The 22,020-nt window shown below is 35.6% G+C and overlaps 1 protein-coding gene and 1 non-coding gene across 5 annotated transcripts in view; one reads left to right on the forward strand and one right to left on the reverse strand.

Moving 5' to 3' along the window:
- Kat6b (lysine acetyltransferase 6B) overlaps nt 1-22,020 on the forward strand; it is a 183,500-nt gene that overhangs the window by 12,675 nt on the left and 148,805 nt on the right. For all 4 annotated transcript variants that reach the window (XM_047552586.1, XM_047552585.1, XM_047552587.1 and 1 more), the window contains exon 3: nt 2,570-3,448. In XM_047552586.1, coding sequence (XP_047408542.1) covers nt 2,828-3,448 — 621 coding nt within the window. In that variant the 5' untranslated portion in view covers nt 2,570-2,827. The remainder of the gene's footprint in view (nt 1-2,569; nt 3,449-22,020) is intronic.
- On the reverse strand, nt 9,607-9,711 carry LOC124985968 (U6 spliceosomal RNA). The gene has a single exon (XR_007108903.1). It is a non-coding gene; the product is annotated as a U6 spliceosomal RNA (small nuclear RNA).

Below are 22,020 nucleotides of genomic sequence, written 5' to 3' on the forward strand. Positions count from 1 at the left end.
ATGATTTATATAATTACACAAAAGGGAGTGCTTATTAGATTTGGAGATGACATAGATGACAGAATCAAGATTCAAAACAATCTTTTGCAGATTGGAAGATAGACTCAAACTAACAAGATAAAATTGAACTGTAATAAACTTTAAATCCCAGCATTTAAATTTATGCAAGGAAAGAATGCAAAGATTTCAGTTTGACAGCATGTTTGAAAAGAATATCTGGGTAGTTTAGTTGGTTTGCATGTCAGCATGGCCAGTGTGGCGGGGCGGTTGAGGAAGTAAATTCCTGTAATTTTGGGTTGCATTTATAATTGAATAAGGTCTAGACTGTCATATTTTAAGATGGACTTTAGCCAGAGTAGTGAATAACCAACAGAAGGCGGTGCTTAGAGACTGTATGATATGTGGAGAGGTCAAGAAACTGGGACGTGAATGTTTTATTAAGGTGGGACTAGAAGTACAGAAGGATTTGACTGTTAGTGACTTTTAAAAGTTTCTTGTTTTCAAATATTCAAGGGCTTATCATATGAAAGAAATAGTGAAAATATCTTGGGATTGTTTGGGGGAACTAGGTCTAGTGTGTAGCAATCATATGGAGATAGATTTTGAGTGTGTAAACAAAAAATACATTATAGTTAAGAGCTCTCTGACAGTAGAGTGAACCACCTCAGAAAGTGACAAACTTGTAATCAATGGACATATTTTAAGTAAAGACTTGATGGCCCATTTATTGAGGATATTGGAGAGGAATCTTTTACTGGATAACTGCAGGTTGTACTGGATGCCAATCCCAAGTTTTGGAATCTTGGTGGAAAACAATGGAGAGAGAACCTACAGTTTACTGATCCACAAAGAGGACAGTCCTATTTGAACTAACTCGGGGTGTTTGAACAAGTATAGTTCAATAGCCCCAAGTGTTTTTCAGCCACCCTTCAGGAATTTTTTTTTTTTTTTTTTGTGGTACTGGGGATTGAACCCAGGGGCACTCTATTACTGAGCTGCATCCCCAGCCCTTTCCATTTTTTATTTTGGGACAGGGTCTTACCAAGTTGCTAAGTCTGACCTTGAACTTCTGATCTGCCTGCCTTAACCTCCTGAGTCACTGGGACTGTAAGTGTGCACAACTGGGCCCACCTGTAATTGTTCATTTTATTATTAGTTATCATGAATTTATTACTGAATTAATTTACAAATTAAGCTTTATCATGGGTAAGTATGTATAGAAAAAAACATGGAGAGAAGAAGAGTGAGTGTGTTTGGTATTATCTGTGGTTTCAGGTATCCACTGGGGATCTTGGAACATATCTTCATTACCTATAGGTAAAGTGAGTGAAGCTTAAGTCTCTTATAGTTTCCCCATTAACCATTGGTAGATCTGGGATTCAGAGCCACATTTGTGTCTTTGCAGAGGCAGAAGTAGCTAGAACAGATAGTCAAGTGATTCAAGTGGGAACAGTGCTGGATGTGATTCTAAAATAATGGCATTTAAGCCTTAAATCTGCTGTTGACTGTTAACCGTGGGTGAGTTCTATCTTCCTCTTTTTCCCTTAAAATGTCCGAAGGATTAAATAACAAGTTACATCTCAGTACACTGTAAACTTTGAACTATAAAAAGGTAAGATGTGGGTGTGTTAGCATTGGAGATCAAGATTCAAGCCCAGGTCTGGCCCAATTCCTGTGCCAGGGCTCTCTTCTTTTGGCACTCTCGGCAGATGTACTCATTACTAGGTTGGAGATCTGGGGTGAATAGAATGTGGAGTCTCTCACAGAGTAATACCACTGTCTAGTTAGAATGAGGTTTGTAGAAACCTGCCTTGTATTGAACTGTTTAATGAGCTGTAACTAGATATTAAGATAACTAGAATGCTACATTATTAAAAGGTGAAGTGTTATATTACTATATTAGCTTCAGTTTTCCAACCTGTGGGTTAGAGGGTAGCATAGAACCTGTGCAAGAAGATCTGATTTCGTAGAACTGGTTAGGTGGGGGGTTAAGGTGGGGTACCTTAGTAATAGGGTTCTGGTCTAGCATGTGTGGAGGTTGTGGGTCCAATCACTAGTACTGCCCCTTCAACCAAAAAAGGTGGTTAGGTAGGAAATTTTCTTAACATGTAAAACTTGGGAAATATATGTAGTCAAAATTGGGATTATTTTTTAAGTTTAAGATTTCTTCAAGTAAGTTTAATGAACTTCCATTAGATTTTTTTGTGTCAGATTTTTTTTGATGTTGTTTTTATGTTTGTGAGAGACATATGCCTTGGAGTGCTTTCATATAATTAAATTAATTTCAATAAAGAAAATCCATTAAATGTATGACTTAGATTTGATCTCTTAAATGCCCCATAAATGACTTCATGTAAATAAGTGAAAAATCCTAAAACAAATTCTTTCTTAGACTGTGACCCAGTTTCTGGTTGAAAATATTAGTCACTATGACTCTGTTACACAATACCTGCCTATCATTACTTTTGTGGGCTTTTTGCATTTGAAAAGTAATACCAAAGAATCTGTTTTAATTTATTTTTAGAAATTCCATTATTGAGAATCTTTTCTCTCCTTTTTATCCTTTAAGGTCTTGATTTCCTGATTAAAGATGTTCTTCGTTCAAATGCAGTCATTCCTGTTGGTAAAGTAAGACAAGTATCAACATTGCCTGTTTGTCCTCTTTTGAATCTCTTAAGGATGGATGTTTTTAAGATGTTGCTTAATATGGTATGGAATACCCTGCCCATTTGTTGAATTGTAAATGACTTTCAAACGTGCAAGTTCTGTTAAATCCAAGGAGAACCTCTATGGGTAACTTTTGTGTTGAAGAAGTCATTTGTCAACCATGGTAAAACTTGCAAACCCACTTTATACAGAGTGGATTCTTGAGGCTATACAGAAAATAAAAAAGCAAAAGCAAAGGCCCTCTGAAGAGAGAATCTGCCATGCAGTCAGCACATCCCATGGGTTGGATAAGAAAACAGTCTCTGAACAGCTGGAGCTCAGTGTTCAGGATGGCTCAGTTCTCAAAGTCACCAACAAAGGCCTTGCCTCATATAAGGACCCAGACAACCCTGGGCGCTTTTCATCAGTTAAACCGGGCACTTTTCCTAAGTCAACCAAGGGGTCTAGAGGATCATGTAATGATCTTCGCAATGTGGATTGGAATAAACTTTTAAGGAGAGCAATTGAAGGACTTGAGGAACCAAATGGCTCCTCCTTGAAGAACATAGAGAAGTATCTCAGAAGTCAGAGTGATCTCACAAGCACCACCAATAACCCAGCCTTTCAGCAGCGGCTGCGACTGGGGGCCAAGCGTGCAGTGAACAATGGGAGGTTACTGAAAGACGGACCACAGTACAGGGTCAATTACGGGAGCTTAGATGGCAAAGGGGCACCGCAATGTCCCAGTGCTTTCCCATCCTCACTCCCACCTGTCAGCCTTCTACCCCATGAGAAAGACCAGGTAAGTGAAAAAGGAAAATTAATACAATTGAAATACTGTACTGCTCTTTTGACTTATACAGTTATCATTTAAGTTTAATATAAACAAAAGTTCTAAGTTTGATAAAAGCAAATGCTTTGCCTTAAGCAGATTTTTCTGTTTTAAAATGTACCTGTTATTTCACAATATAAATGGTTTATATTGTTTTACAACACATTGAGGGCTTTCTCATTGGTTGGCCATGCATTTAACTTGATGATCATGTGATTAAAAAAAATAATAATAATTGGTAAGTGCTGGATGGGACAATGATAGGTGACTTAACTCTTCCTCAAGGCAGAGTCACATGTATTTTAGGAACCTTAGGAAGACTGTTGTATATTTTTTCCTTCATTATTATTTTCAGAGAAGAAGAATCTGTAGACTTCTTGTTTTAATAATCATAATCTCTACATTCCCGAAATTGTGTTTAATATGTGACCTAAATTCCTCCTATTTCAATTTGAAGTAATTTATTAATGTTGAGTTCTCAGTGGGTGTATGCAAATTTTATTTTTTTTTCTCCTATAGTATATTTGTTTATACTCTATAATTTCTTTGGGCCTTATGTTATTTTTATAGCATTATATTTGTTTTAATTTTTGTTCTTGGGGATTTAATGCAGGAGCGCTTTACCACTGAACTACAACCCCAGTCTTTTTATTTTCTATTTTGAGACAGGGTTTCTCTTAAGTTGATGAGTGTCTCCCTAAGGTTGCTGAGGCAGGCCTTGAACTTGTGATTCCCCTGCCTCAGCCTCCTGAGTACTGAGATTACAGGTGTGCACCTCTGTGCCTAGCTCTGTAGCATTATAAACACATGGCAGAGTTTTCCTTCTGTTATTGCTATGATTTTGAGTCTTTGGTTGAGTAGGATTTTCCTTTGTTTTGTTTCAAAGCTATCAAAATTATTTCTCAAATTATATCCCTAACTAAAACCACAGTAGACCAATAGCTAGTTGTTTATAATTCAGACCCTGCAGTTTGGGGGCTTGTTTTCTATCCTTTGGGCAAATGCATATATTGCTATCTGTTAATTTTACATCCTAGGAGTAAACCATTAACCATGTTAATAGAAAAAGTGGTTGATCTCTAAACTACATTTTTAGAAGGGTTTGAACCACAAGTGATAGGCAAAGCTGTGCTCTTGGTGACTTACTTTTTCCTCTTAGAAGTCATGAGATCTTGAAGTGGACCCTGTTTCCCTTGGTGCTTTAGTTGATAGGGGCCCAGCTCTAGAAGCTGGGTAGGATTAGATGGTTTGCCTTTCTATAGACCACTCTAAAGCCTCAAATCTATTTCTTAACTGTATTTATATCTTTTTAGTCTTCCACAACATATTTATCTGTTGATGGTAGTTGTATTTGTATAAACAACCTAAAGGTTTGTGGGCATAAAAAAGTAATAAAAATATGAAATATTCTTACTCTTTTATTATTTTTTTCCTTTTTTGTGATACTGGGTATTGAACCCAGAGGTACACTACCTTTTGAGCTACACACACCAGATCTTTTAAAAAAAACTGACCTCAAACTTGAAATCCTCTTGCTTCAGCCTCCTGAGCAACTGGGATTACAGGCATTGTATGTACCACCTTGCCAGGCAACTCCTTAAATATTCTGATAAAAGCTTATATAAACTATAAGGAAATTCCTTAAGGAATATAGAGCTGTTCATTGAAAAATTTAAATATCTTTGTTTTAAAAAAATATTACCCTTTGGCATATCAGGATTTTATAATCATCAGGTACATGGACTAATTCTGGCAACTTTAGCCAATTTAGCATAATTTTACAGATCTTTTAACTTTTGTTTTGGTACTAGAATTTTAACCCAAGGGCTTTTTACCACTGAGCTACATCCCTAGCCCTTGTTATTTTTTATTTTGAGACAGGGTCTTGCTAGAGTTGCTAAGTCTGGCCTTGAATTTACAGTCCTCCTCAGCCTTTCCAGTTGCTGGGGTTACAGGCCTGCACCACCACACCTAGCATATTTTTACTTTTGATTGAGGAGCAACTACAAATTTTCCATAGTGCCTTTTGTATCCTTTTCTAACCTTGCCCATCATTTCTTGCTAACCTTATCATATTTTTTCCAGGCAGCATCTGTATGAAAGTATTTTTAGTCTGCAGGAAAATTTGTGTCTGAAAGTGTCTAGTGTTGAGAACAGAGTAATTTATTGCTTAGCATGCAATTGTTACTGTTCTTTTTATGATGCTGATCTTTAAATTGTCCAGTTAGCATCATCATTTAGCAAGCTAAGAAAATGTGTCTTAGAGTTTTTACCTGATGAAATTTGAAGATTAGTTGTATCAAGTATAATTTAATTTTTTAAAAATACAAATAAAAATATGAAAAGCAGTTCAAGTCATTTTGACAACATTTTTGTATTATATATAACAACAGAATTTTTCCTTGCAAAATTTAATTTAACTACATCATAATATATGGCTCTTTGAGATTAAAAGTGTAAAGAGTTTTAAACCATGTAAACTTACTAAGTAAACATAATCGAAACGCTTGACCTGGGATCCATGAATAGGCTTGGGGTAGGTAGCTCACAAATCCTCTATGATTGAATGTAAAATCATGTGTATATTCCCAGTTTTTTTGGGGTCAGAGCCTATGACTTTATCAGATTTCTAAAGAGATCTTAATATGTCAAATGTCAAATAACCAACGTGTACCTTTTTTTGTCCTGTTGGAAAAAATTTGTTTCTTATACTAAGACCATATTATGCTAATTGTTGACCTTTGATTATTCATATGTATGTTGCTGAATTTGGATATGTATGCATATTGATAGTACAATAGTTTTGTGCATTAGGGACTTTTTGTAATGTATTTTAAAGATTGTCATTGTTATTTTTAAAAAATATCTTTCTTTAGTTGTAGCTGGATATAACTTTTTAAATTTTTTTAATATGGTGCTGAGGATTGAACCCAGTGCCTCACAGGAGCTAGGCAAGCACTGTACCACTGAGCCACAACCTCAGCTCTGTCATTGATAAGTTGTAGAGTTTGCATTGTGGAAGAAAATTTATGTTATAAATGGGAAACTGTTCAGAGATGGAGCATCTCCCCTACAATATAGTCAACCAGTGTCTTTCCAAGAATCTGTTATTCTGATAACTTTTGTTGAGCAATTGTATTTAATTGTAAAAAAGAAAATAAAAATAGTAAAAATAATAACCAATATTTGATAAGTGTTAAATGCTGGCACTGTTCTAAATGCTTTACTTTTATTATCTCCTTAACCTGTCACAGTAACTTTGAGGGAGATAGGTTATTTTCTTTATTTTACAAATGAAAAACTGAGGCTCAAAGTTTTAAGCAGCTTGCCCAGGGTCACTTACAGAGTGCGTAAGTGTGAAACAAGGATTCCGGTGACAGTCTGGCTCTAGAGCTCTTTTCTGTTGGGCAGTGTATTGGTCAACAGTGGTTGCTTTTCCTTAATAGTAAAAGTCTCTTTTCCAGTTTCTTAAATGATCAGAAGCAGTTTTCCCTCAACAAATAAATTTCTAGTATTTTAAATTTGATGGTTGCAAAGATCTTATTACAGTTTTTAAAGCAGGTACAATTTATAATATTAACAATATGGGAATGCAGTGGAAAAGTAGTAAATCTGTGTCTAATTAGATTTAACATCATCATCATTCCTATGCATGACTGCTAGGAGGAATACAATGTGAGTTGAAATAGAAGTGCTCCTTCTTTCTGAAATGTAATTGCACATCTTCTGATAGTCTAGAATTCAAATTGGGTATTACCACACTGGCTCCTTAGCATAAATTCTTTGTATTTATTTAAGAAAGCTCTCTCTGGTGAGGTGATATGGAAATGAATTAAACTGCTGAAGATAAAACTTTATCTTTGACTTGGTGAGGGAACTCCTGAAGGATAGTATTAGTGTTTCTCATTAAAAGTGGTAAAGCTCAATTAGGTCAGATTATGAGGACTTTAGAAAGTCAAATATTCGAAGGGAGACTTCAGTTATTACTATGCACTTTGTAGCAGTAAGATTGCATTTGAACATTTGGGCTTTAACATTTTTATAAAATCAGTTTAGTTCAGTTTTAAACAGATTCCTTGGTATTTCACTTTATTGAGAATATCTTCCTAAAATTTATTAAGCATCAAATCTTGGTATGTTTCCAGTGCAGTATATAAAATGGGAACTCTTCATTGTAAGCTGGTATTGTTGAAAGATGGGATATTTTTAATATCAAATAGGGCTTTTGATATTTTTCTTTTGAAGAAATGAACTGACTGTTATTAGGATCTTACAAAAACCTTCAAACCTAATTATAAAAATGATAAGATTAATAGTAAAAAATAAAAATGATATTGAAATAGAACACTACTGATCAAAAATGGGACTAGGAGACAATGATAAAAATTGTCATGGACTGGTTTGTGTAGTTGTTTATTGTATTTGTTCTGCATCCCTTGTTAGGTATTTTATCAGATTTTGGCAATGTTATCAATATGAAATATTTTCATAGATAGAAATAGTTGATCCATAGTTGATGTACATTCTACATCAACTCCTTGTGTTATGTAAATGTCATACATTAGATAACTTTATTTTTAGATTCTCCTACTTTTCTCCATTATGTCCTCTTCTTTGTAGTTCCATTATTTCTGCGTTAAAGCAGACCCTCCTCATCTGGTTCTGGGACTTTTCCAATATCTTGTTTTTTTTTTTTTTTTTTTTTTTTTTGGGTGCTGGGGATCGAACCCAGGGCCTTGTGCTTGCAAGGCAAGCACTCTACCAACTGAGCTATCTCCCCAGCCCCAAATATATCTTGTTTTTTTGAAGGATCATATTGTTTTGTGATGTGGCAGGCTTCCAGAAGTCCTTAGCCCTAGGGGAATCATTCATAGTCTCAGACAATTCTGAATCTTTTTGGCCCAAATGTATATATTTTTTATCTGCTAATTATAGAGAATCAGAATGTCCTATTGACCTTAGTTTTCTTTTGAATTGATGATGTCCTTTGTATTATAGATGTCACATTTCTCAAAGGTACTTAGTTATGTATAGTCAACTTAATCCTTCAGGTCTGAACGATTAAGCCCTAAATTTGTAAATATTGTAAAATTTACTCTTAAAAATAACCTGAATTGAAAAGGGAAGGTACTGGGAAATGAGAATGATCAAATTTTGTTATATGCATGTATGAAGATGGCATGAATTCCTCTATCATGTATAATTATAATGTACCAGTAAAAAAATAACTTGAATTTTGGAATCAGTATGGAAAAAAGTTAGTTTTGGAATCACTAAAGTCGGACAGAAACCTATTATGTGAAAGTTCAGGTGGATCAAATACTTGCTATTCTAAGATCAGAGAAGGAACAAAAACTGTAGTTCATGTTGTTGTTATAATTAAGCTTCAGAAGTGTTTCAGAGGATTGCAGTGTCTGAAAGCTGCTTTTGTGAGCAAATGTACCAGTTGTTGAGGTATTGTGGAGAGAGCACTCAGACTGTCCCAACCTAGTTAGTTGGGTCAAGAGAAAGATGAAATGAAGAGCGACTAAGTCTTTGTGGTGCACTTGAGGCTCGAGGACTTGTTCCACTTTGAAACTGTTATCAAGATAGGACTTGTCTAGAACTCTAATGAAATTGACTTTAGTAGAAACATCATGTCAGAGGACTTTTGATCATTCAAGTGAATGTTAAGTATTCTTTTAAACTTTTTGAATCTTGGATGTATTTGATACTGATACCTTTTCCAGAATACCTTTTCTGAATGATCAACAGTTGACAGGAATTACTCTTGTATTTGATATACCTGTTGGTTTATAATAGCTACACGTGATATTTATAGTGCTGAGAAAATCTGTATTTTATAGCTTTTATGTTATTTAGCAGGTAAGTACCGTTGCTGATTTATTTTGATTGTATTTTGAATGGTAAAGATTGTTTTTTCGCTTCAAAGTTTCTTTGAAAATTTTTTTTAGTTGTTGATGGACCTTTATTTTATTTATTTATTTTCATGTGGTGCTGAGAATTGAACCCAGTGCCTCACCACATGCTAGGTTACCGCTTTACTCCAGCCCTCCCTTCAAACTTTAAGAAATGGTACATTTTACGTGTTTTTTAAAAAAAATTTTTCCCTCTCAAATGATTTATTTAAAAATATGGAATGTTTCACAAATTGTGTGTCATCCTTGCACAGGGGCCATGCTAATCTTCTCTGATGATTATAATTTTAGTATCTGTGCTGCTGAAGCAAGTACCATTTTAATGTTTCTCAAGATGGAGGCCTCTTTTAAAATATTTTATCTTTGTATGTTATTCCTAATTCATGGACAAATGTGATTGCCGTAGCAAATGTAAAATTCATACCATTTTGTTTATAATCTTCATTTTCTTGGCTTCGTACATAAAACAACAGTAAATTTGGTACAATAGTTCTCTATAGCCACACCAAGATTTTAACTCGACTGAATATTCTCAGGTACTTTATTAACGTTCTAAGTCTATAAACATCAATTAACTTAACAAATTGAAGTTAACAAATGAGTCAGCCATGTAATTTGAGTTAGCAGGGCCATGATGCAAGTGTTCTTGTGTGTAGGTAGTCTTATCTCCATGTCTTCAAGTGGTGGTTGGAAGTTTGTATGTATAATAAAAGGTGGTATTACAGTACATATTGTGAAATATTAAATGCACGTATACTCTTGCTTGGGACTGGGCCACTTGTTTAGAGATCTCTGAGAGTGGCAAAAGTGCATATTATTGTTTTTCCTTATTTGAGATAACCTTTTAATTAGCAGATTATAATGTAGAGTATACCTTTTGTAAATGGAAGATCATGTTTTGACGGATTGGCAAAATGAACATTAGAGACAGTTCTAGAATAAATATACTAGATTTAAATTGTGAGGTTGGTCTGTACAAAGATACAAAATAAATACTAATCAGTTGTCTAAGCAAAATCCAGGAAGGATTTGTGTTAATTTGACAAGTGGGTTTAAAATTCTTTAGCCACTATTTTTTAGAAATAAGCTTTGTTCATACATCCTTTCTTCTAATTTGCTTCACTTTTGATCTTTGATAAACCAGCTTCAATTTTGTTTCATTAACAAACTTAACTGGTTAACAGATGTTTGTTTTGGCTTGATTGTGTCCTTTCTATTAGAAACAGCATAGGCATACATAGAAACCATGCTGGGCCTTTTCCTGTCTGTAGCTAGACAGGCAGTTCAGAAGAGCAACTTAATTTTATTTACAAAGTTCAGTTTTTGTTCTCAGTATTATTGTAGGTATACAAATATGTTAACTCTTGGGCTGGGGAGATAGCTCAGCTGGTAGAGTGCTTGCCCAGCAAGCACAAGGTCCTGAGTTTGATCCCCAGTACTGCAAAAAAAAAAAAAAAAAAAAGTTAACTCTTGTTCCCCTCATCAAGAGGTCTTTTGTTAATCCTCCATCTGTTGGTCCAGTATACTCCCTTTGCCCCGCCCCCCCCCCCCTTTTTTTTTGTAGCATCACAAAATCTTAGCTTGCAGGGGAAAGGTATTGCAGGATAGATAATTGAGGTATCAGTGACTCTTCCACAGTTCAAGGGAAGGAATGGGACTAGCCTGGTGAATTCAGATAATTCCTTCCATCTTCTTTGATGTCAGTAAGCTGCCATATGGAGAGCAGTGAGGCCTACAGGAAGGAGGTGAGCCTTGGTGTGGGCTGCCTGTGATGTTCAGAGTGATGTGGGCTGGGAGCCAGAGGCAGTACTTGATGGTTTCTGTAGTAGTTTCTGATGTGATTGGTCCTGATTTTTGTCCGTGGTTTCTGACATGCTTGTGACCCTTTCTGATCATACATAGGAATGATGAAGCAGCATAAAAGAAACAGTAGTAAGAGGAGGCAAGAATGTACAAAGTAAAATTCAATAATAAGGACATCAAAAGTTGATTTTCATTTGATACTTGATCTGCTTCCAAAGTTGGCATTTTAATATCATATATATGGTTTTTGTCTTACAACAAAATTCTTTTGTAACTATTGAGTCTTGAAGACCTGCTGGTGGAAGAATGTGGTGTGTTTGAAGAACATCAGCTGTTTCATTAAACTCCTGGCGTATGTTACCTGTGAAAAGGCAGCAGTGGAGGGAGCTAGGATGATCTTTTCCCTTTAACTTTGCAATTTATAAAATTGTAATATTTCAGAAAAGTTGAAGGAGTGGTGGTATAATAAAGACTGAATTTATTTCACCTGAATTCACCAGTTATTAACATTTTGCAGTAGTTATTCTTTCCCTCTCTGTGTATATGTGTGTGTGTTTGTGTATATATATATATATATATATATATGCACACATACAATGCATCTATTTATAATTTTTGGCTGAACTACTGAAAAATAAATGGCAGGCATAATGATATCCCTCCAATGTATTACAATACTTTATCTCATGCAAAAAAATCAGCAGTGAAATATGAGTGTTACCTAATAGCCTGTATTTTCTCATATGACCCCAAAATGTCACTTATAACTTTTGACTTTTGATCCAGCATTGGTCTTCTTTATATTTTTGGTGCTGCTGGAGATCAAACTCAATTAGGTCTCCTTTATTTTATTTTGGTACCAGGGATTGAACCAGGGGCACTTAACCATTGAGCCACATCCCTAGCTCATTTTTATTTTTTATTTTGCGACAGGGTATCACTAAGTCACTTAGGACCTCCATAAGTTGCTGATGCTGGCTTTGAACTTGCAATCCTCCTGCTGCAGTCTCCCAAGCCTCTGAGATAACAGGCATGTGCCACCACACCTGGCTTAGGGCTTCTTTAATAGAGAACAGTTTTCCCTCCTTTGTGCTTTTCAACATTACCATTTTTGAAACATAGGCTGTTTGTCTTGTAGGATGTTCAAAAATTAGTATTTGTTTGTATCCTCAAGATTAGATTCATGCAAGCATTTTGGCAAGAATAGTGCATTGGAGGGAATGGGGATATAGTATTGCTCAGTTGGTAGAGTGCTTGCCTCGCAAGCACAAGGCACTGGGTTCAATCACCAGCATCACAAAAAAAAAAAAAAAAAAAAAAGAATAGTGCATGGGTGATCTTGTGTATTTCCTTTTGTTCATATCAGTAGATAAACAATTCCAGGTTTGTCATTAAAAATGGTGTTTATTTGTCCCGAGTACCGCAAAAAAAAAAAAAACAAAAAAAACCCAAAAATGGTGTTTATTTGATCAGTTGGTTAATATAACATCTGACAGATCTATCCTTATAAAAACACCTTTTTATCTTGTAATTAATAAGTAATTAGTACAGACTTCAGACCATAATAATAACCTTTCACCCAGTGTGCTTTAATTTTCTATTACTGCTGTAACAACTCCCATGAACTTGTTGGTTTAAAACAATGGCACATGATGGAGCGTGGTGGCATGCAATCCCACTGACTCGGGAGGCTGAGATAGGAGGATTGCAACTGAATGAGGCCCTGTTTCAAAAAAATAAAAAATAAAAAGAACTGGGGACCTGAATCAGTGATAAAGCACCCCTGGGTTCAATCCCCAGTACTAAAAACCAACATGCATTGTTTTAGTTGTCTGAGTAAGAAGTCCAACGTGAATCTCATTGGGTTAAAAATCAAGGTGATGGTAAGGTTGTATTCTTTTCTGGAAGCTCTAGGAGAATGTTTCTGTGTGTTTTTTTTTTTTTTTTTGTTTGTTTTTTTTTTGACTAGAGTTGCCCACATTCTTTGACTCCTGGTCCCCTTTCTCTGTCTTCAAGGCCAGCAATGTTTCCTCTTTGATCATTCCTTCATAGGTCACAGTTCCCTCTGATGTCCATCTGTGGTCAATTTAATCACAGACTGCTGTGATTAAATTGGGCTCACCTGGTTAATTCAGATTATACTTTTTTATCTTGGAGTCCTTAACTTAATTAAGTCTGCTAGGTTATTTGCCATGTAAGGTAACAAGTTCTGAGCATTAGGAAGTAGATGTTTTCTGGGGTGCGGGGCGGGGCGGGCATTATTTTGCCTACCACAGAGTGGTTTCACTAACTTACCTAAGTCAAATAATGCATTGAGAATCATAAATCTTTGAAGATGTTCAGGTTGTAGTGTACCATAGTCTTATAAGTCTACCTAGAAGAAATGAATTAACAGTTTATGGGAGTGATACTGGCCAAAGGCTGGTGTCAAGAGGCCTGAATTCTGTCTGATGACACAATCTTGAATCATTTCTAGTACAGAAGCAGGGGGTTGCTTTCTGCCTGCATTTCCTGCCCCTTTACTCATAGCTGAAGAATGGATTTGCCAGTAACAGCTTCATAGTTAGTAGGAATTTGGATATTCAAAATGTTTTTGAGAATTGCATTTGAAGTTGTAGAGAAGGGTCTTTCATTTAAATGCCCACAGAGTACCTGGGGAAAAAACCCAACACCACACTAATTTAATAAGACAGGCTCTTTAGTGACATTTTAAAGGCTAACATGTGAAGAATTTTTTTCTGCTATTTAAATTACAAATCTTCAGAGAATTCCAAATAGGCTGAAAAAGAAACTGATTTTTTTTTTTTTTAAAGAAAAATAATGGTCAGGAGGATGTATATTATATTTTTTCAGTTCACACAAAAAAAAAATCCAGAAAAATATACATCAAATTAAGGCAGGGAACCCTTAGGATTCATTTCCCTTTGTTTTATGGTGTTTTAGCAGAATCTTCTGCAGTAGCTGCAATTAGTTGGACTGCTTTGGAAATAACGATGGTTCCAGTTGTTAAAGAATAACTGTTATCAGCCTATAAATGTGCTTTCTAGAGATGATAAAAAGATGATCTTTCTATCTGATGAGCTCTGACCTTCTGTAAACCTTCTAACATCTCATTTTCTACCAGGTACTGAAATATAACAAGATGCCAACAATTACATCTTTACAAAGCATTTATAACAACTTATAAAAATCACATCTTTATTGGAAAATTGTGTATACCATTATTTCCATTTAGCATGGCATGTTTGTTAGCAATAAATCTTGCTAGTGTTATGAATACAAACCTGCAGGCAGTTTGGAGAACATTGATCAGGTGCAAACTGTATATATTTATCTAGCTTCTAAAATTTTTAAAGCAAAATGAAATAAATATGTTGTTGAACACCACTTTTTAGTTTATTCCTCCCACTCCCACCAATGTGCATCTTGTGAAGAGTCCCTTGAGTCTCTGAAAATCCATGATTTGTGTTTGGGACTGTTTAAATTCTGTATTTAGTCCACAGTATGCAACAAAAGTAAGCGGACATGGTTGAAATATGTATTTGTACCTTGAAAAGTACACATGATAAAGTTCACATTATATTTGAAGACTATAGAAATCCTGGGGCTGGGATTGTGGCTCAGTGGTAGAGCACTTGCCCAGCACATGTGAGGTAGTGGGTTCAATCCTTAGCACCACAAAAAAAAAAAAAAAAAAAGGTATGTGTTCATCTACAACTAAAAAAAAAATTAAAAAAAGAATATATGTGTATCAAACATTGCCTCTTGTATATTGGGTAATGTTGTAAGGCATTTAATACACACAAAATAATTTATATGAATCCTCAGAGAGGATTACTGTTATTAACTAAATTTAGCAGATGAAGAAACAGGCCAAAGAATGTGACTTGCTCAAGAATACTCAGAGTTGGGTGTGGTGGTGCATTCCTGTAATCCTAGTGACTCAGGAGGCTGAGGCAGGAAGATCGCAGGTTTGAAACTAGCCTCAGCAACTTAGCAAGGCTGTAAGCGTCCTAGTGAGACTATGTCTCAAAATAAAAAATAAAAATGGCTGGGGATGTGGCCCAGTAGTTAAGCATCCTTAGGTTTAATTCCTAGTATTCCCCCACCCCCCACCCTCCAGCCCCCCAACATAAAGTGTTGAAGTCAGTGTTTCAAGCCCAGTACAGATTGCTTCATCATCATCTTTTTATTTTATTTGAATGAAATGAACACATGTCTGTTAAATTCTTACACTGTATAAAGCACTGTACTAGGCACTATGGAAGTTCCAAAAAATAAACCATTTTCAAATGATAATTAAAATAACCAATTGGCATATGTAAGACATAGAGCTGGGTGGTTCATTTTTAAATGACCAGTGAGTGATCTTCATTTTAAGAGTGATGAAATTTTCTTTAAGAATGACTAGGAGCTGGGGGTATAGCTGGGGGTATAGTTGGTAGAGTGCTTGCCTCACAAGCACAAGGCCCTGGGTTCAATCCCCAGTACTGCAAAAAAAAAAAAAAAAAAAAAAAAAAAGAATGACTAGGAGCTGGGGTTGTGGCTCAGTGGTAGAGTGCTTTCCTAACATGTGTGAGACTCTGGGTTCGATTCCCAGCACCATACATAAATAATAAAATAAGGTCCATCAACATTTAAAAAACATTAAAAAATAGAATGACTAACAATAGCCAACATTTATATAATGCTTTCCTATGGCTATTTAAATGGTACTATTTACTATTAAGTGCTTTACATATAATAACGCTTATAAGTGGTGCTTCTTTTCATTCATAGTTTATAAGAGGCACATAAGGGCTGGGAAAGGTGCTACACATCTGTAACCCCAGTTCCTGAGGAGCTGAGGCAGGAGAATCACAAGTTGGAGGCCATTCTGGGCTGTTTAGTGAGACCCTGTTTCAAAATAAATAATAATAATAATAAAAAGGGCAGGGGATATAGCTCAGTGGCAGAACTCTACTGAGTTCATTTCCCAGTACTGCCAAACAAAACAAAACAAAACAAAACACCAAGAAGTAGCAGCAGCACATGAGGTTAAAGACCTTGCACATACCTATTCCATAATAGAGCTAGGATTCAAACCCTGGCATCTAGGTTCCATGGGCTGTACACTTAACCATTATACTATACTGCCTCTCTTTTCCCCATTAGGTTCTTGCAAACATTGGCCTCTAAATTACTTCATAGCATTTGTAGTTGGAGTCACTGGAAAGGGTGTTAAATATATATAGTATGCCAGTATTGAAGGTAGCTTTTCCCAAATGATGTTCTGAGGAGGAAGAAAGGTACTGTTGAAGATGTTGATAATGTTGATAATATTCTTATATTTATTTAAAGTCCCTGAGAAGTTCTGAAGTTCAACTTGCTTAACTGGTAGTTTCTCAGGGTCATTTGATGATGACCCCCTCTTCTTTCCCTTTTGTCTCAAACAGCTGTTCACATGTTGGGAAATCTTTGCATTTGTTTAAACACTGTTTGCATAGTGCTGATGTGAGTGAGGTTATACTGCAAATCCTTTTCCTCATTTCTCCCAACTATACATTCCAAAGGAAATCAGTGATGAATAAAATTGTACTTTGTGCCTCAAAGTAGAACTTCCAAATCATCAGTCATCTCTTACCTTTTTTATGTAATAATTATTTATAATAATTATTCAAATGTAGAATAAAAATTTAGATTTCCAGGAGATCTTTGAGATAACCAAATTTAGGGTTTTTATATTTTATTTTATTTCTTTACTTGTTAATTTTGGCAGTACTGGAGATTGAACCCAGGGCCTCACTCATGCTAGCCACTGAGCTACATCCCTAGCACTTAGGGTGTGTTTTTGCACTGGGGGTTGAACCTAGGGGTGCTTTACTACTAAGTTACATTCCCCAGTTCTTTTTTTTTTTTTCCCCCATTTATTTTTGACTTGATTTAGTTTAATTTTTTTATTTTTACAGACTACATTTTGATTCATTGTACAGAAGAGGGATACAACTTTTCATTTCTATGGTTGTACATAAGGTAGATTCATACCATTTGTGTAATCATACATGTACATAGGGTAATGATGTCTGTCTCATTCCATCATCTTTCATACCCTTGCTTCCGACTCCCCGCCTTCTTCCCCAGTCCTTTTGGATTTTTACTTTGAAATAGGGTCTAAGTTACTAAGGGTCCCACTAAGTTGTTGAGCCTGCCCTTGAATTTGTATTTCTCCAGACTGATTTACATGTTACTGGGATTACAGGACTATGCTACTGCACATGCTAGCCTTAGGGCTTTATTTTATTTTTTTGGTACCTGAGATTGAACACAGAGGCACTTGAATACTGAACCACATCCCCAACCCTTTTCGTATGTTATTTAGAACCGGGTCTTACTGAGTTATTTAGGACCTCACTAAGTTGCTGGGGCAGATACTCCTGTCTCAGCCTCTCGAGCCCCTGGGATTACAGGCATGCACCACCACAACTGGCAGCCTTAGGATTTTAAAACCACGATCCAGAGACCCACTTGTAGTATGTTTATGGTCCTGAAATTATATGCAAAATACTGGGCTTACATGTTTTTGAGTATTTTTCTGGAGCCCCATCCCTCCTTCCATAGATCATTTGGCCTAGACCAGTGGTTTCCAAATGTTTTGTCAATTTAGAATTACCTGGAGAGTTTGTAAAAATTAGATGACCAGATCACATCCCCACACGATTTATTTATTTATTTATTTATTTATTTATTTATTTATTTATTTATACCATGCATGAAACCCAGGGGCACTTAACCATTGAGCTACATCCCCAGTCCTTTTGATGTTTTTTAAATTTTGAGACAGGGCCTCATTAAGTTGCATAGGGTCTTGCTAAATTGCTGAGACTAGCTTTGAACTTGTGCTCTTCCTGCCTCAGCTTCCTGACATGCTGGAATTACAGGTGTGTGCCACCACTCCTGGTTTCCCATACAAGTTAATCAGAATGTTTGGAGCGGGAGTCAGGCATTAGAATTTTTGAAGGTCCTGAGGGATGCCAGTAGGCACAAAAAGTTTGGGGACCACGGTCTGAGACTATTTTGTTTTTTTTTTTCTTTTCTTCCTTTTCCTTCCTTCCTTTCTTTCGCAGTACTAGGGTTGAACTCAAGGCCTTGGGCATGCTAGGCAAGCACTCTACCACTGAACTAAGTCCCCAGCCCTCTCTTCTTTCATAGATGAGTCAACAGGGCCTTTTTGTGAGGTGAGGAAATAATCTAGAGGTATTAATTGGGCAACACCCATGTACTTACCAAAAGAGATTTTAGACATCATTCTAAAGGAGTCTTGTGAGCAAGTGGCTCTGGAGCTAGAATGCTCAGTGCAAATCCCCCAACTTTTCCACTGGGCCAGTACAGTCTCAGTTTCCTCATCTTACAAATGGAGGTAATAGCACCAACCCTATAGTTAGTCTGTCACACTGTTTGTTCTGAGCTTCTGATGTAGTGAACTTTTCCAGGGCTTTGGGGAATATTAGCCCCTAGCATTTGCTTTCTGACCATCCTGTTCTTGAAGGAGGAGCTGTAAGCTGATGTCCTTATCACCTTCTAATGAAGACCTCCTCTTCTTACCCTAGTCACATAGACCTTGAATGTCTAAGTAATGGGACTCTGTGGTCTCCCCACCCTGCCTTGTTATTTAAATATTCAGAAAAAGAGTATATTTTAGAGTAACATATTCTCATTGAACAGATTTTGAAAAATACAGAAAGATTTGGAGATGCTATGTAATTACTGAAAATGTCACTGCAAAGGTAAATACTGTTGGAAGTTTGTATTTGCTTCCACTTTTTTTCTTTTCATATATAATATTTATTGTATTTAAAGAAAACAGAAGTATAATTTTTGGATCTCTTTTTCTAAATTCAAATCTGTTGTGAGCCCTTTTGTTACATTTTTTATTAGTCTTTGAAGTGTGACCTTCCCTAGGTCTTCATTGTTTAACATTTGGGATGTTTCTAATTCTTCTGTTATTATGTGTAATACTGCTATAAAATTTTGTAATTGTTTCCTATATAGGCTATGTTATTAGAGGAGATACTACTGAGGAATGACCATGAATTCTTTTTTTAAGACTTGAAACAAATTGTCTAAAAGTGTTCCAAAAAGGTGGTAGAAATTGATATTATGTATAGGATGGGGTGTGTGGACCTCAACTTGATTCAAACCCTTACTTTTTTTTTTTATGTCTTGCTAATGGTATATAAGTAAGAGTGGACCCTCACTACTTTATTTTGCATTTCTTTGATTACAATGACTAAAATTTTTTTTTATGATCAATGATCATTGCTCAGTTGTAGTAGTGTTATGGTTATCTGCCCCTATCCTTCATTTCTATGCCCCAGAGGCAATTATCTTCAACTTTTTAAACCATATTTAGTTTCTTTCTGGAAATTTGAGTTTTTTATATATATATTTATATATATATATATATATATATTTTTTTTTTTTTTCTTTTTTGGTACTGGGGATTGAATTCAGAGACACTCAACCACTGAGTCACATCCTTAGCCCTGATTTGTATTTTATTTAGAGACAGTGTCTCACTGAGTTGCTTAGCGCCTCGAAGTTGTTGAGGCTCTTTGAACTTGAGATCATCCTGTCTCAGCCTCCTTGGCTGCTGTAATTACAGGTCTCTGAGTTCTATATTCTTAAACTACCCAAACCCTGCCATCATCACCTGTACTGGGAATTGAACCCAGTTTTGCTTTATCATTTAGCTGTATCCCCAGCCCTTTTTGGGATAGGATCTCTCTTTGTTGCAAAGGTTGGCCTGGAACTTGAGATCCTTCTGTCTGCAAATGAGTAGCTGGGTTTACAGGCATGAACTGCCACACCTGGCAGCTTAAACAGTATTCTTATATTGCTCTTTCTTGACTGTTTATTTTAGACCTTATCTGTTGACTTATTGCCAGGGAAGATAAGGATAAAGGTCTCTCATACAAATATATATTCTCTTTCCTTTTTGCCCTTCTCAATATAGTAAGTCATTGTTTTTACTTAGGTGAGTATTTATATTCAATGTTTACATATTTATGAGTATTTAAATATTACTTATAGTCAAACTATCACTGATTTTTCTTGTGTAGTTTTTATGTTAAGAAAGTCCTACCCCATCCTGAGTTCACAGAAGCATTTCTAATACTTTCTTGTCTTTTGTGACTTAGATTCTTTTTTGCATTTATATTTAAAAATTTTTTTATTGGTGCATTATAATTATACATATTAGTGGGATTCATTGTTATATATTCATACATGCACAGAACATAATTTGGTCAGTTTCATTCCTCAGTACCTCCCCTTTTTTACCCCTCCTCCCTTCCCCTGGCTCACTTCCTCTACTCTGTTGGTCTCCCTTTTATTTTCATAAGATTCATACTCCCTGGGCTGGTACTGTAGCTCAGTGGCAGAGTGCTTGCCTATCATGTGTGAGGCACTGGGTTCAATCCTTAGCACCACATAAAAATAAAAAAAAAACAAAGGCATGCTGTCCATCTACAACTATCCAAAAAATAAAATAAAAAATTATATTCCACCTTTTTCCCTCCTTTTTTTCTCCCTAGCATCCACATATGACATATTTACATTCAGAAAACATATAAACTCTGAATGAAAACATGACCTTTGACTGTGTTGGACTTATTTCACTTAACATAATGTTCTCAAGTTCTGTTTTCCTGCTAATGACATAATTTCATTCATTGTGGCTGAATAAAACTTGTATATATACACCACATTTTTCTTATCCATTTACCTATTGATGGGCATCTATGCTGATTCCATAATTTCCCTATTGTGAATTGTGCTGCTATAAACTTGGGTATGTATGTATCACTGTAGTATGCTGATTTTAATTCTTTAAGGTAGATATTGAGGAATGGTATATCTGGGTCATATGGTGGTTCCACTCCTAGTCTTTTGAAGAACCTCCATACTGATTTCCCTACTGGTTTTACCAGTTTGCAATCCCACCAACAGTGTATAAGTGTTGCTTTTCCTCCATGTCCTTGCCAGCATTTATTATTTGAATTTGTTTTCTTGATGACTACCATTCTAACAAGTGGGATGAAATCTCAGTGTAGTTTTGATTTGTATTTGACTTGCATTTCCCTGGTTGCTAAAAGTGTTGAACATTTTTTCATGTGTTCGTTGACCGTTTGTATTGCTTCTGTTGAGAAGTGTCTCTTTAGTTCATTTGTCCATTATTGATTGGGATGTTACTGTTGTTTTTATTATTATTTTCCAGTCCTGGGGATTGAACCCTGGGATGCTCTACTACTGAGCTATATCCCCAATTCTTTTTATGTTTTAATTTTGATACAACTCTCTAAGTTGCCCAGGCTGGTGTTGAAATTGAAATCCTCCTTCCTTAATCTTCTGAGTCGCTGGGACTATAGCCCTGTGCTACCACACTACGCTGGTGTTAAATTTTTTGAATTTTTAAATATATTTTGCATGATGTACTTAGAGTCTTAAAATCACCTGCAGTGTTTATTTTGGTCAGTGGTGTAAACGATTTGGCTTTTGTTTTTTGTTTTTTTGTACTGTGCTAGGAATCTAATCCAGTGCCTTACATATACTAAGCAAGTACCTTCAATGCTGAATTGCATCAAATCTTTTTTTTTTTTTTAAATAGCTGACTTTCAGGATAATTTATTAAAGTTCGTATTTTTTCTACTAATTTATGATATCTTTAATAACAACTTTATATCAGAAATTTAGGTCTCTCATAGTACTCAGCTTTACTTTTTGCCTTCGAAATTTTAATTCTATTAAATTTCTCACTTTTATTTCACTTGGCTTCATATAATC

The sequence above is a fragment of the Sciurus carolinensis genome, chromosome 5 (assembly GCF_902686445.1).
Source record: "Sciurus carolinensis chromosome 5, mSciCar1.2, whole genome shotgun sequence".
NCBI classification, from domain to species: Eukaryota; Metazoa; Chordata; class Mammalia; order Rodentia; family Sciuridae; genus Sciurus; species Sciurus carolinensis.